Source organism: Helianthus annuus, chromosome 4 (assembly GCF_002127325.2).
Source record: "Helianthus annuus cultivar XRQ/B chromosome 4, HanXRQr2.0-SUNRISE, whole genome shotgun sequence".
NCBI classification, from domain to species: Eukaryota; Viridiplantae; Streptophyta; class Magnoliopsida; order Asterales; family Asteraceae; genus Helianthus; species Helianthus annuus.
The window spans coordinates 14,716,391-14,729,577 of NC_035436.2; the positions used below are offsets into that span (position 1 = coordinate 14,716,391).

General features: G+C 40.6%; 1 protein-coding gene across 1 annotated transcript; it reads left to right on the forward strand.

Annotated features, from left to right (window-relative positions):
• The first annotated feature begins 1,273 nt into the window (after positions 1-1,273).
• LOC110935837 lies at positions 1,274-6,414 on the forward strand. Its single transcript, XM_022178189.2, has 6 exons — positions 1,274-1,485; positions 3,615-3,677; positions 3,823-4,485; positions 4,975-5,112; positions 5,196-5,501; positions 5,565-6,414. The coding sequence occupies exons 2-6, from the start codon at positions 3,627-3,629 to the stop codon at positions 6,189-6,191; spliced, it is 1,785 nt and encodes a 594-aa protein (XP_022033881.1). The 5' UTR covers positions 1,274-1,485; positions 3,615-3,626; the 3' UTR covers positions 6,192-6,414.
• The last annotated feature ends 6,773 nt before the right edge of the window (positions 6,415-13,187 follow it).

Below are 13,187 nucleotides of genomic sequence, written 5' to 3' on the forward strand. Positions count from 1 at the left end.
GATTATTATTTACCAACGGGACAAAGGTTGGTTTATTAAAAACCAATTTTCCTTATAAATACATACCAACTCGATGACGTACATACATAACAAAGAGTTAACTACTGTTTTCGTCCCTGTGGTTTGTCAAAAATCACTATTTCAGTCCATTAGTTTAAAAATTGCGATTTCAATCCCTGCTGTTTCACTTTCGTAACCATTTCAATCCACCTCGTAACCATTTCAGTCCCTATACTTAACAGAATAATGGATTGAAATGGTTACGAAAGTGAAACCACAGGGACTTAAATGGTTACGAAAGTGAAACAGCAGGGACTGAAATCGCAATTTTTAAACTAATGGTCTGAAATAGTGATTTTTGACAAACCACAGGGACGAAAACAATAATTAACTCCATAACAAATATATACTACTTCATCTTTGGTCCTTAGTATGTCTCTGTCTCTCTGATTAGAGCCTGCCATTTGAGACAACTAAGAAAAAAGGTACTGTCAAGAAATCGGTGATATATCAGTCCAAAATTGGTCAAATATCGGTCAATATCGTCGATAATATCGCTACCGATATTTTGCACCGATATCTCACCAGGAGACCGATAACCGATATATATCGGCGATATTAACTACATAGCACACAATCTAAACCAATAAATCTTTGGTGCGATAATGAGACAACTATTCACACGAGTAATCTAGCATTCCATGAAAGAACCAAATGTATTGAAGTAGACTGTTACTTCACTCAAGAGAAGGTTGAAGACCGGAGGATATACTATTTCATCTTTTGTTCTTAGTCTGTCTTTGATAGCATTTGCTTTTGAATTTTATCTTATGGTTTTATTCATTTTCATTTTACAGGTCCTCATCATCGTTTAGAGATGAGATTGATGTGCTGTTAATGTAAAACATGGAATAAATGATTTAAAAAAATGTTATTATCATTTTATGAATATTATTTCAGTATTGTATAACTATTATTTATGTTTGAATGTTGAAATATTCTTTTAAGTTTAATAAAATCAGTTTATTTATATTTTAGTTTATTTCAGCAGTTTGCAGAAGTTAAAAAACAAACAGTCTTCTTCTTGCAGACTGCAGAGGTTTGATCCACCTCTTCAGCTACAGATGTCTGCAGATGTGGTCCGCAAACTGCAGACATTTTACCTTTGAAAAAACAAACAGCACCATAGTAATTTACTCTTTTGAATAAAAAATAAGAGGGAGCCATCAAATCTTTGGTCATACAGTTTCTTTGAGAAGAATGGAAGAAATATATATTTGTCCTTTGACATACCCAACAACACAACAATAACATTGCTCATCTTACTTCAAAGTTCAGACCGCCATAGTTCATAGTATAATCTCATTTTGAAACCACCGCCGTCACCAACCACTGAACCCAAAGTCCAAACCCTACCGTTTTCATGTCAGCTGCATCTTTATTCAGTTAGCTGTTCATTTTCAATCAGTCACTTGAGTGCAACTAGTACGAATCCTAAACCTAAGTCTTTCTTTATTTGCATCTGATTATAAATTATCTGAATATCTCCATGCATCCCCTTTCAAACGCTGGTGTCACTCTCAATCGTGTTAGACTATGGGGTATGGGGCGGGGGTTTGGGCGTGGGTTGGGGGAAAACGCCCAAGCCACCACCCCGGGTGGGCTTGGGTTGGGACGTGGCCCTTGGGGCTTGGGTTTCAAGCCGGGCGTGGGGCGGTCATGACATCCTAGCTGGAAGCCTCCTATTCGCTGACCCCGCCATGTCATAGCATGTCATTTCAAAAGTTTGAATTTTAAATTCAAACCGTTTGGTCAAGCCAGGCGGTCACCCAACCCCAACATCCCCTATAAATGTAACCCCCAACTCCACCGGGTGGTCCATCCCAAACCGTCACTATCCACCGCTACCCCACCGGCTACCCACTTGATCCCACGAAACCGCTACCCAACCCGAAGAAGATGGCATCTTGGACCCACGAGGAAGAATTGGCCCTCGTCACATGACCGCCACAACCTCAACGCGTGCCAACATAAATGGCGCGAGCTACGGCCCAAGCTCGATCGTTTCAAGGCTTACTACGAAGCTGTTCCGAGCGGCGATTTAAGCCACGAGGACCGGGTGGCGGTGGCGAACATTGAATTTCTAGGCAAGGAGCGTAAGGCGTTCGACAAGATCGCCCTTTTTGAAATTTATCTAACGCTCTAGGTTTTTTATTTTGTAATTTTTAGGTATTATGTAATTTTTAGGATTTATGTAATTTTTAGGTTTTTTATTTTGTAATTTTTAGGTATTATCTAATGAAATTTTAGGTTTTTTTTTTTTTTATAAATGTTGTGTGAATTTTATAATTTTTTTGTAATTTTTTTTAAATAATCTGCCAAGCGGTGCACCCAACCCAAGCCCAACCCACGCCCCGCTATACCCCACGGACACGTCACCAGGCGGTGGGGGGGCTCCAATTCCAGGTGTCAACTCATGCCCCAAGCCCAACCCAAGCCCCACCATATCCCACGGTCTTAGGTTGGCGGATTGAAACGTGAACCCGACCTATATTATTATTTCTGTAACCTGCACACACATAAATTCGGGTCAACCCAAACACAACTTGTTTAACCCATTTTTTAAATGAGTCATACATGTTGACGAGAAATAAGCAGGTTGTTAGTTGTAGGTGGGTTATTGGTAACTCGTTTACAGGTAAGTAATGTGACAAAACTAACATTATTACGACCAACCATGTAAAACGGAAAACGGGAAAACGAAAAAAATAAAATTGTTTTTTTTTTTTATCCTAACTACTTAAACGGGTTAATGGGTCAACCCGCATTTTATACAAGTCAAGCTGAACCTGTTTTTAATACGGGTCAACCTAAACTCGGCCCGTTTTTAAACCTGTAATATTTCGTGTTCGGGTTGTGTTTTGGTTCGTGTCAAGAATTATCACTTTCAAACCTTATTCTCTTAAAGAAAATTAAAATAATATATGGGTGCTGATAGAGGTACCCATCTCACAGATACCTTGCAGAGTTGCGGATGGGGCCGCCATTAAAAAACCACTTTTCCTCTCACATTAGGGGTATGTTCAGAAGAGGGTAGTATAGACACACCCAATATATTTATTTATATATTAAAAATATTGATGGTGTGTGTGGGCGGCCCACATTAGGGGTATGTTCAGAAGAGGGGTGTCAAACGTGTCGGGTTGGTGGGTTGAAATGTTCAACCCGAACCCCACCCATATTATTATTCGGGTCAAACATTTCAACCTTAACCGATCCATATAAATTCAGGTCAACCAGAACCCGACCCGTTTAACCCATATTTTTAAATGAGTCATACAAGTTGACGATTTATAAGCGAGTTCTTGGGTTTAAGCGGGTTATCGATAACATGTTTAATGTGAGTATAAGTGTATATACCATTGTATTTTGATATAATATACATATAATTTTTTTTTCTAGTGCATCGCTATTTATAAATAGCGGGCGCCATTTGACAACTATGGCTCTGATTTAGAATGAGACATTTAGCATGATGCTGCCAGTTGCTTTCTAATCTTTTAGTTAGAAGTGGCTATCTTTTCGCTAGTAATAGTCATCTTGTTTGATTGCAGATTGGTTAAAATATGGTCAAGAGAAAGAAAGATGCCTCGAATTCGTATCCACTAACTAAGGAGGTTTGTGTAGTGAACTTTCTACATAATTTCTTAATGGACCTATGTGTTTGTTGTTGTACCCCCTATGTACACGAGCGTATAAAAAAAGTATGTGTGTATTAGTCTCTTTTTTGATGATATACAGTGTATAATGTTGTTCGTTCAGGAGTTATATTATGCTGAGGTGCAGATTAAATACCACATAGCAGTAGCAACAGTAATCCGGGATAGGTTGGGACCCGGTTTTGAGTTATTTCGGGGCACGTGTTTCGGACATTGGCTAGATGTACAATCTACATCTACTGACTCGGCTTTAGTCCATCTGATGCTACAGAATGAATACACCCCGATCCCGGTTATGCATCAAAACACATTATTTTTTCGTGTTGGAGGTCAGGAATTGCGGTTTGGACCTCAAGAGTTTTGCCTCATTACAGGAATGCGATTCGGTCCTCATCATTGGGAATATGGAAGGGTAGATTCAACATTTCGAGAGAGGGTATTTGGTCATGCAGGTAGACCAAAGGTTCGGGATCTCAAACACGTCTTTCATCACTCTCTTGATGAGTTATCGGACCTTGATGCAGTACGGATTTGTCTGTTGATGATGGTTGAGGTCGGATTCATGGCCAAAAATACCTGTCTTATGGTTGACTTGATTCTTCTAGAACTAGTTGAGGATCTGGACTCATGGAACACATTTCCATGGGGTTCATACGTCTGGAACTGTTTGTACAAGCGCCTACATAATGCGGTGGCAAAGCGTTCTGCTCGAGGCCGTTATACACCAACTTTTTATACGCTTAGTGGATTTATTTGGGCCTTTAAGGTTATGTTGTTTTCTTCAACTTTTTTTTATAAGAGTAAAATGGCATTTTCGTCCCTGAGGTTTGGCCAGTTTTGTGACTTTCGTCCAAAGGTTTGTTTTTCCGCATCTTGATCCAAAAGGTTTGAAATCTTGCCATTTTCATCCAACTTGTTAATCCCATCCTTTTATCTCTGTTAAGTCAGGGGTATTTCCATCTTTTTTGTTAACTTAAAGGGCAATCCGGTCTTTTTCACTTTATGTACAAGCATTTAGCATAATGTCCAAGCATTCAAAAGACCAAATTGCCCTTTAATTTTACCAAAAGACTAAAATACCCTTGATCTAACGGAGAAAAATGGATGGAGTTAACGGGCCGAAGAAAATGGAAGATTTTTATGCCTTTTGGATCCAGGTGCGGAAAAACAAACCTTTGGACGAAAATGGCATTTTACACTTTTTTTTTAAATTATAGTTTAATTTTCTGAAAATTATTTTATTATGATTTTCTAGATATGGATCTTCGAGGTTTTCCCTTACGCTAAGACGTTTGCTATCAAGCACGATGGGATTCCCAGAGCCATCGGCTGGGGCAAGAACAAGTGTATATCGTGGAAGCTTGCACTGCCATTTGTCACGAAAGCCACAGTGGTATGTTGTATGTACGTTAGTTTTTCTTGTCTTTTCAATTATTGTATCGGTATTACTTAATTAAGTGTGCTATTAATTTTCAGCCTGGATTTGAGCCGCTACCAATGTTGACACCAACTCCCGAAGAGTGTGCCACTGATTGGTGGCGGGCAAGCTGTCAGTTTTTTGACAGCTATGCTAATGATTCTTTGCCGCTGTTGAAGACGCCACGCTTATCATCGCCACCTCAGCTGTCGGTTATGGTCCGTGACCAGCTGGCAGAGGACATTGCTGACCCCACCACTGGTCACCAAAGTACGGGGTCGAGGACGAATATGGAGAAAACAATGGATAAGTTACAGAAGCCGTTGGTTATGACACGTTGCATGAGTTTAGAAGAGCGCGTTGATGTAAATATCCTGAACTCTTCTTTTCTTTGCTTGAAAATCTTATGAAATTTGTTTCTGACGCAGGAGCTATTGAAGGCCAGGCGACCACATTGTCAAAAGACAGAGATGCCAACGACCTCAGACTTGTTTGGTCCTTCGGATCACACAGAGACTATTAATGAGGGAATGGTTTCATGTCAGTCTGACATGATTTGTGTCCAAGGCTACAACGTAAAGCAAAGTGTTGCACCGATTCTCGAATCCATTTTAAAGAAACACGGTGACATTGCAGCAGATTGCCTGTTCAAACCAGCTTCTATGAGATCATCTTTCCTTGAGATCGTTTGCGAAGCAGTCAGTCGAATTCAAACCAATGATGGTATTCACAAAATAGAAGAAATAGAACAGCAAGTGCTAGTTGCAGAAGCAGCCAACGTTAATGTTTCATGGCTTCGAGTTCACTTGGACACCATCCGCGCCAATAGGAAGTGTTGTTTGCTTATGGAAATGAAAGCAAACACAAGTTTGGTTAAAAAAGCCGCCTTAATGGATCTGAGAGAGAGTTGCGTGGAGCTCATGGCTGCGCAAGAACGGTTTGCAAAGGCGGAAAAATGTGTGAGAGTACTTAATCTTGTTGAAAATAATATAAATGATAACATCTTGGAATCTAAAGGTGGTATAGACTCATGGGCAAGACAACTAGATTTGTAGGCTAACTAGATCGTGCTAGGATGTGTAATAATTACAAGATTGCCCTGACCCTGAAATACCTTATATATTCTCAAACGGGGCGAGACCCCCATTTTCAAAGACGGGGGTTAAATTGTGTCTGTGTATATAGTCGTAAACTCGAGAAAATGTAATATGCACAACTTTGGTAAAACTGTTGTATCGGAAACACCATTTCTCGTGCTATGAATTTATCCTTTGTAGAGTCTTTGTAGTTTTAAAAATATATTAATGTTTATCAAACTGGCTTTAATACGAAACCAAATTAATCCGAAAATGGCAGAAATTTGAACCTAAGATTCAATAAGTTATGGTAAAGATAGAGATTTCTTGATTGTCAAACTGTTAGAAAAACTGTTATCAGGCATCCCTACCAAGGGAAAAGATCAAATAGGAAGTTAATTTTCGCTAGGAAGGATAGGAAGCCATAGGATTATGACATGTGGCAAATTTTAAAATAAAGAAAAAGGGTATTTTAGTCAATCCAACTCCTTCTTCTTCCTTTTTCAAAACCCAGTAAATTTAAAAACCCACCATTTTCAAAACCCACCATCTTCAACTATTTCTTCACTTTCTATCTCAATAATCACTACATTATAGTGCGATTTTCATCACCAATCAATGATTCAGAACCCGATCAACGTGTTTTTCAGCTTTTTTTTGAAGAAAACCCAGTTTAATTTCATAAAAAAATCTCGTTTTTTCCGGTGATTTTGGAGATAATCACTCGATTCGTTCGATTCGAGCGTTGATAAGTGTTTCTATCATTCAAATTTTGTCAATTGATGAAGAAATCGGCTTCGATCCATGTAAGAAATTCTTTAATTTCATTTTCACGATCTGGGTTTTTGATTTAGTCATTGCGTTTTACGATCTTTGCGAGGGTCTGGGGGCGGCAGCTCCCGGTAGCGGGGTCCCAGGGGCGGCAGCCCCTGGCGGGGTCCAAGGGGCAGAGCCCCTGGCTGGGGTTGAATTGCTGTACTAAAAACGCATCAGAAAAATTAATTTTCCAGAAATTGGCTCATTTCGACGACAGTAATTCGTAGACAATTCAGACAGTTCACAGTGACAGACAGTTTTATGTGTCCATTGCGTTTTAGAAATAAGAGAGTTTTATGTGGTTTCTGGCTATTGCGTTTTAGAAAAAAACACATTTTTAAGTGTTTTTAGTCATTGCGTTTTAGGTAAAACACATTTTTAGGTGTTTTTTTAAGTGTTTTCTGGCCATTGCGTTTTACATATAAGATATTTCTTTGTGTTTTTTGTGCATTGCGTTTTAGGTTAAACATTTTTTTATGTGTTTTCTGGCCATTGCGTTTTACAAATAAGACATTTTTGTGTGTTTTCTGCCTATTGCGTTTTACATATAAGACATTTCTTTGTGTTTTTTGTGCATTGCGTTTTAGGTTAAACACTTTTTTGTGTGTTTTCTGGCCATTGCGTTTTACAAATAAGACATTTCTGTGTGTTTTCTGGCCATTGCGTTTTACAAATAAGACATTTCTGTGTGTTTTTGGTGGATTGCGTTTTAGAAAAATGTCATTTTTTAGGTTTTTTTTTTTCATTGCGTTTTACGAAACTGGTGGACTTTCTATTGCGTTTTACGCAACTGGGTTTAATTTTTTTTTTTAAATATAGCAATAGTATACTCGTTTTAAAGATAAAAAAACGCTCGTTTTTTTGGTGCAATTTTTATAAAAAAATAATGTCGTATGAAAGAGTTATTAACGTTTAAAAAATGGGGGGGAATTGGAGGAGAGAGAAACTATTGGCTTGGATTGACTAGAATGCCCTTGAACAAACTCACGCGCCTCTTTTCTTCCTTTCAATTTCCCTGATTTAATCTTAGCATTTGATTAACTTAATGGATGGTCAAGATCACTTCCTATCCTTCCTAGCCAAATAAACTTCCTATTGTATCTCCACTGTAACACCCCGTGTTTTCCAAAAGTCAAAGTCAAAGTCAAGTGTTGACTGTTATTGGAATTAAAGATTAATGAAGATTAATTTCATTTTAGTTTCATTTTGATTTTCGTATTATTTGGAGTAAGTGTTGTATAATTAAACTAATCGACCGATAATCGAACTGTGAATCAACGACCGACTGTGAATGATAGGAAGTAACAATGCAATAAAGCTAGTCAATCAATAATCAAGCTAATCAAATCAATCATCAAACTCAAGTGTGGGGATTTTAGTACTTTTATACGTATGTGTGTGCCTTATGTGTTACTTGTGCGTGTTTACTTTATGTTAAAGTGTGTGGTGAATCAATCAAATCAATCAAGACTCAAAGGTGAATCAAACTCAATGGAAATCAAACCCGAAATGGTTGTAAGGATGCTTGTATGTTAGATATAGTAGTTGGAACTAAAAGTAATTTGATTAGGAATTCTATCATCCTCAAATCATCGTTCATCGAAGTCGAAATATCGAAAATCGTCGCGAAACACTCAAAAACCAGGCAAGCCGATCGAACAGGGCAACCTGATCGAACAGGCTAGCCGATCGAACAGGCTGTTCGATCGGACAGCTGCTCGATCAGGGATGCTGTTCGATCAGCTGACCCTTTCCTCTTTTGGAAGCCTATAAATAGGGCTGTCCTTGTCAAGCTTTCCACTTTTGGAAAAGCTCTGACCGACCAGCCTCTTCTTCTCACTAAATCTCAGATTTCTCTCAAACCGGTAAGTATTTCGCTCTAATTCTTGTACGTTTTTGTTCATTAATCGATTCTCCATCTTTCTATCTTTCAAAATCTGAATTTCATCCATGAAATCACCAAGATCTAGGTGTTCTTGAGTGATGTCATCATGGTGTTCTTGGTGTTCATCAAGAACTTCATGTTCTTGACTTCATTCAACCATGAATAAGCTAGATCTAACCGATTTCCACATCAATAACTTAAAATCTTCCAAAGATCTTAACATTTCACGGTGGAAAAGGATTGGAAGATGGGTTTTCATCTATCTTTCAACTCTTTTACACTCAAACCGGTGAAAACGAGCTTGAACCGATTTATAAATCAATCTAAACAAACACATGGTTCAGGATTCGGGTTCTACCGAGAGATATACCGATTTCGGGTTAAACGTTAAACTTAGGTTCCAAACCGTCTCTGACCGAATTTGGGTGATTCCTGCTCGAGTCAGTAGGCTAAGTGGGAACTTCAGTTTTGTGGTTCAACTCGTAGTCAAAATATCTCCAAATCACACCAAGTAACGGGAATAACCAAGTGTTAGGTGATAAGTTAACCGAGTCGAGAAGCTGGCCGAACGGCTAGGCTGTTCGATCGAACAGCCCAACCGAACGACTATGCCAGCCGATCGGTTAGGCTAACCGATCGACTAGCACTTAGTCCCACAAACTCACAAAAGTGTAGTATTGACGAGGTACTGTTCGATCGACTACGCCACCCGATTGTAATCATTACTGCTCGGATCATGAGATACTATACTTCAAAACACTTAGACTTTTCGAAACATTGGAATGTCACCCGATCGAACATGCCAACCGATCGAGTGACATATTTGAAAACAATGAAGTGCTAGCCGATCGGTTGGGCTAACCGATCGAACAGCTGTTCGATCGGCCAACTTGAAAGGTAGTACAAACCATCATACACAAACACATCCTTCACATCAAAGGAAGAAACAATCCACTTGAAGGAACCAGCCGATCGAGCCAGCCGGCCGATCGAATGGATGTTCGAACGGACCTTCAAACCAATCGAACAGCCCACTCGATCGAACTGCTGTCCGACCGAATGGCCTACTCGATCCAAGTACATTGCTTACTTTTTCCGCGTTACTCATCGTTGTGTTATCGAACTATTCAGGCTAACCTATTCTCAGTGCTCCCTTCAATCCACAACCAACCACTGTGAGTATACTCGATCCCTTTTTGCTTTCAGCACTTTTGGGTGTTACATACGTAATCTATCAAATTCACAAACAACACAAACTATTTGAACGCTAACCTACTTGCATGTATTACTTGTCTAAATGATTGCTGTTTATTATGTTTACACGTGGAGTGCTATCTGCCTGCTTTAGCAACGTAGTACTATAGTTTGGACTCAGCACCCGTTCACACGGGGGTTGCTAAGGACAATTACTTGCATGGATTACGGTGGTAATCATGTATTGCGAACTGTCTCGGACAGTCAACTCGAAGTCATTGGTATCGATGGTCCCATGTTGATAATTTACATGCATCGTTTGCCCTTGTGTACGTGCTTGGTTATGCGTAAACTATTCGAACTCTATATGCTATATCAAACTTGTGTACTCACCTTTACATTATATGTATTGACTTTTATTTTAACGTATGTGACAGGTGTTTAAGCTACTAGCGTGCTAGGGAAGCGAGGCAATAATAAGCTTCTAGGAGCCTGTGACCTTAGGACAGTGTCCACGTGCCTGCTCCAGGGCCATAATTATCTGTAGATCTTGTACTGGCACCTGTAGTCAGTAAGATTTACGGATAGCCGTCTAGAAGTCTTAAAACAATATTTACATTCGGTTTGTAATAACTAAGAATTTGAGTTGTCGGAACAGTTCCCATATTGTTTAGTTGATTTCTATGATAACTTGATATTGTTTGGGACACGGTATGGGACGTGTTGTGTAACTGAAGTGTATGTTAGTTGTTATGGAAACTTCTGAACAATCTGTTTCGCTCAGTGCCGCGCCCCGATGATTCCGCCATCGGTTGGGGTGTGACAGATTGGTATCAGAGCCATAACTATAGGGAATTAGGTTAGACACGATCTAGTCCGGATCGCTGTCTTAGAGACCTAGACTATAGTTAGGAACCAAGAGACCAAGTTTATGTGCTTATTCTATGTTGTTTCCTTCTATTCTATCATTACATCCGAACTCCGAGCCAAAATTTTGTAGTTTGGACGGGATTAGGAGTGAAACCCGCAAATTCCTGCCTAAATTACAAATTTTTGTCGATTATTTTGCGCGATTTTCTAACAAAACGGGGGAAAGTTATACCAAATTCGGGGCTGAAACCCATAAATTGATGAAAACTTCCTCTGAATTTTCTTAAAACAAGGAAGAAATTGCTGAGCTAGGGGTGAAACCCTAACCTTGGCAGTTATTCCCAACTTTAATTTTATCTCGCCAAGGCAATTGACGGACTCCAACGACCTGAACTCACGAGTATGACCTAGAATGCGCATGCATAATGCCCAAGAATCGAGGCAAGAACATGTCCCCTAGAGTCGAAAGTGACGACAAGTCAACTGTGAATAGTTAAATTGCCATGGTTAGTCAAAGTCTAGTAGCCGCAGACAATCCATTTTCCGATTTTGAGTGTTGTTTTGTTGATTTTATATGATTTACCCGTTTACGTGTTTTAAGATTCGTTGATTACTCCATTTGTTATCAGTCTACGTGACTTGTTGCTATTCTATCTCGATTCAAATCTCTGTTGACGGGATCTAAACGAAACCAGTGTGCTATGCTGCGCTATACGACTAAAATAGACGATACAATGTGATGCTATCCGATACGCAAAAACGAACGACACTCGACTTGTGGTTATAGGTTTCTGTTTTCTGACCGCCTCTGTGATAAAAATTGCGTACGTGTTTAGGAAATTAAGTGCTCTATTTGCCTAATTGCTTCTTTGCTTATGTGCTCTAATTGCTTCTGTGCTTATGTGCCTCTATGATTATGTGCTTATGTGATTATATGTGTTACGTGACGAGAGATGCGACGTGATTCTAAGCTTTAGAGATCTAAGAACGTGTGAGACTCGAATTCGTTGTGTTGAGCCTGTGACGATGTCTATTGCAGACCATGTCGTCAACTGGACAACCTAGATCACGCTCGCGTCTTACCCGCCAGGAGAAAAGAGATCGACGTCTGGCTGCTATCATCTCTAAGACCTTGGCAAAAGCCGTCAGTGATGTGTTCGAGAATGCAAGCAAGTCATCCGAGGAATCCCGAACCCTCACGCCCAAAGATCCCAACAAAGCTACTTTTAGCTTCAAACAATTCAAGGCATGCGGGCCAAAAGAGTTTACCGGTGAAGATGGCCCTACGGCTCTGTTTCATTGGTTTGACTCGGTAGAAGTCACCCTTCGTCAAAGCGGATGCCCAGATCACCTCCGTACTCTAAATGCTACCGGTGTCTTCCAGTCACGAGCTTTGGACTGGTGGACCGCAGAAAGGAACAAGCGCGGGAACGACGCTGCATACGAGCTGACGTGGAAGGAATTGAAAGCGATCATGATGGACGAGTTCTGTCCTCCCCACGAACGCCAAAAGTTGGAGGATGAGTTCTGGGGTATTAAGCAAAAGGAGGGGGACAATGCTGGTCTCACCGCCCGTTTCAAGCAATTGAGTATCATATGTCCCGATCAGGTCAAGACTTCTGACATGACCATCAAGAAATACATCCGTGCTCTTCCGGATTGTGTCGCAGATTTTGTTCACGCCTCCAAGCCCGCAACGATCGAGGAAACCTACCTACTCGCCGCTGAGATTAACGACAAGCGGGTGAAGGCTGGTTTCTGGGATAAGCAAACCAAGTCTTTGCATCAAGTCACCGCAGCATCAACCGATACCACCACTGCCCAAGCCTCCAAGTCTTCGAGAAGAAGAAAGAAGAACAAAAGTTGCGCTGCCGCAACCACTGCTGCTCCTATTCAGTCTGTGCCAGCACAACAGCAACAACCACAGCGCACTGCACCAGTGATCAATGCGCCGCCAGCGAAGCGTGCGTATACCGGCCCCCACCCACTCTGTGCTACATGTTCCTATCATCACCCGGTGGGTGTGGCCTGCCGATTCTGTGCCCACTGCAACGTTTACGGGCATTTCACTGCGAGTTGCCGCTATGGTCCCCGTCAAGCTCAAGCTCAAGCCGCTGTCAACCAAGCTCTACTCCCTGCTCCTCAAGCCCCTCAAGCTGCACAGGCCCCAGCAAACAACGTTCGGACCTGCTTTGCATGTGGTGACCCTA

Bases quoted from the DNA above. Each gene is read 5' to 3' on its own strand.
- LOC110935837 (XM_022178189.2), top strand. From the start codon at position 3,627: ATGGTCAAGAGAAAGAAAGATGCCTCGAATTCGTATCCACTAACTAAG. The intron at 4,486-4,974 runs GTTATGTTGTTT...ATGATTTTCTAG, and splicing joins GATTTATTTGGGCCTTTAAG to ATATGGATCTTCGAGGTTTT. The intron at 5,502-5,564 runs GTAAATATCCTG...TTTCTGACGCAG, and splicing joins GTTTAGAAGAGCGCGTTGAT to GAGCTATTGAAGGCCAGGCG.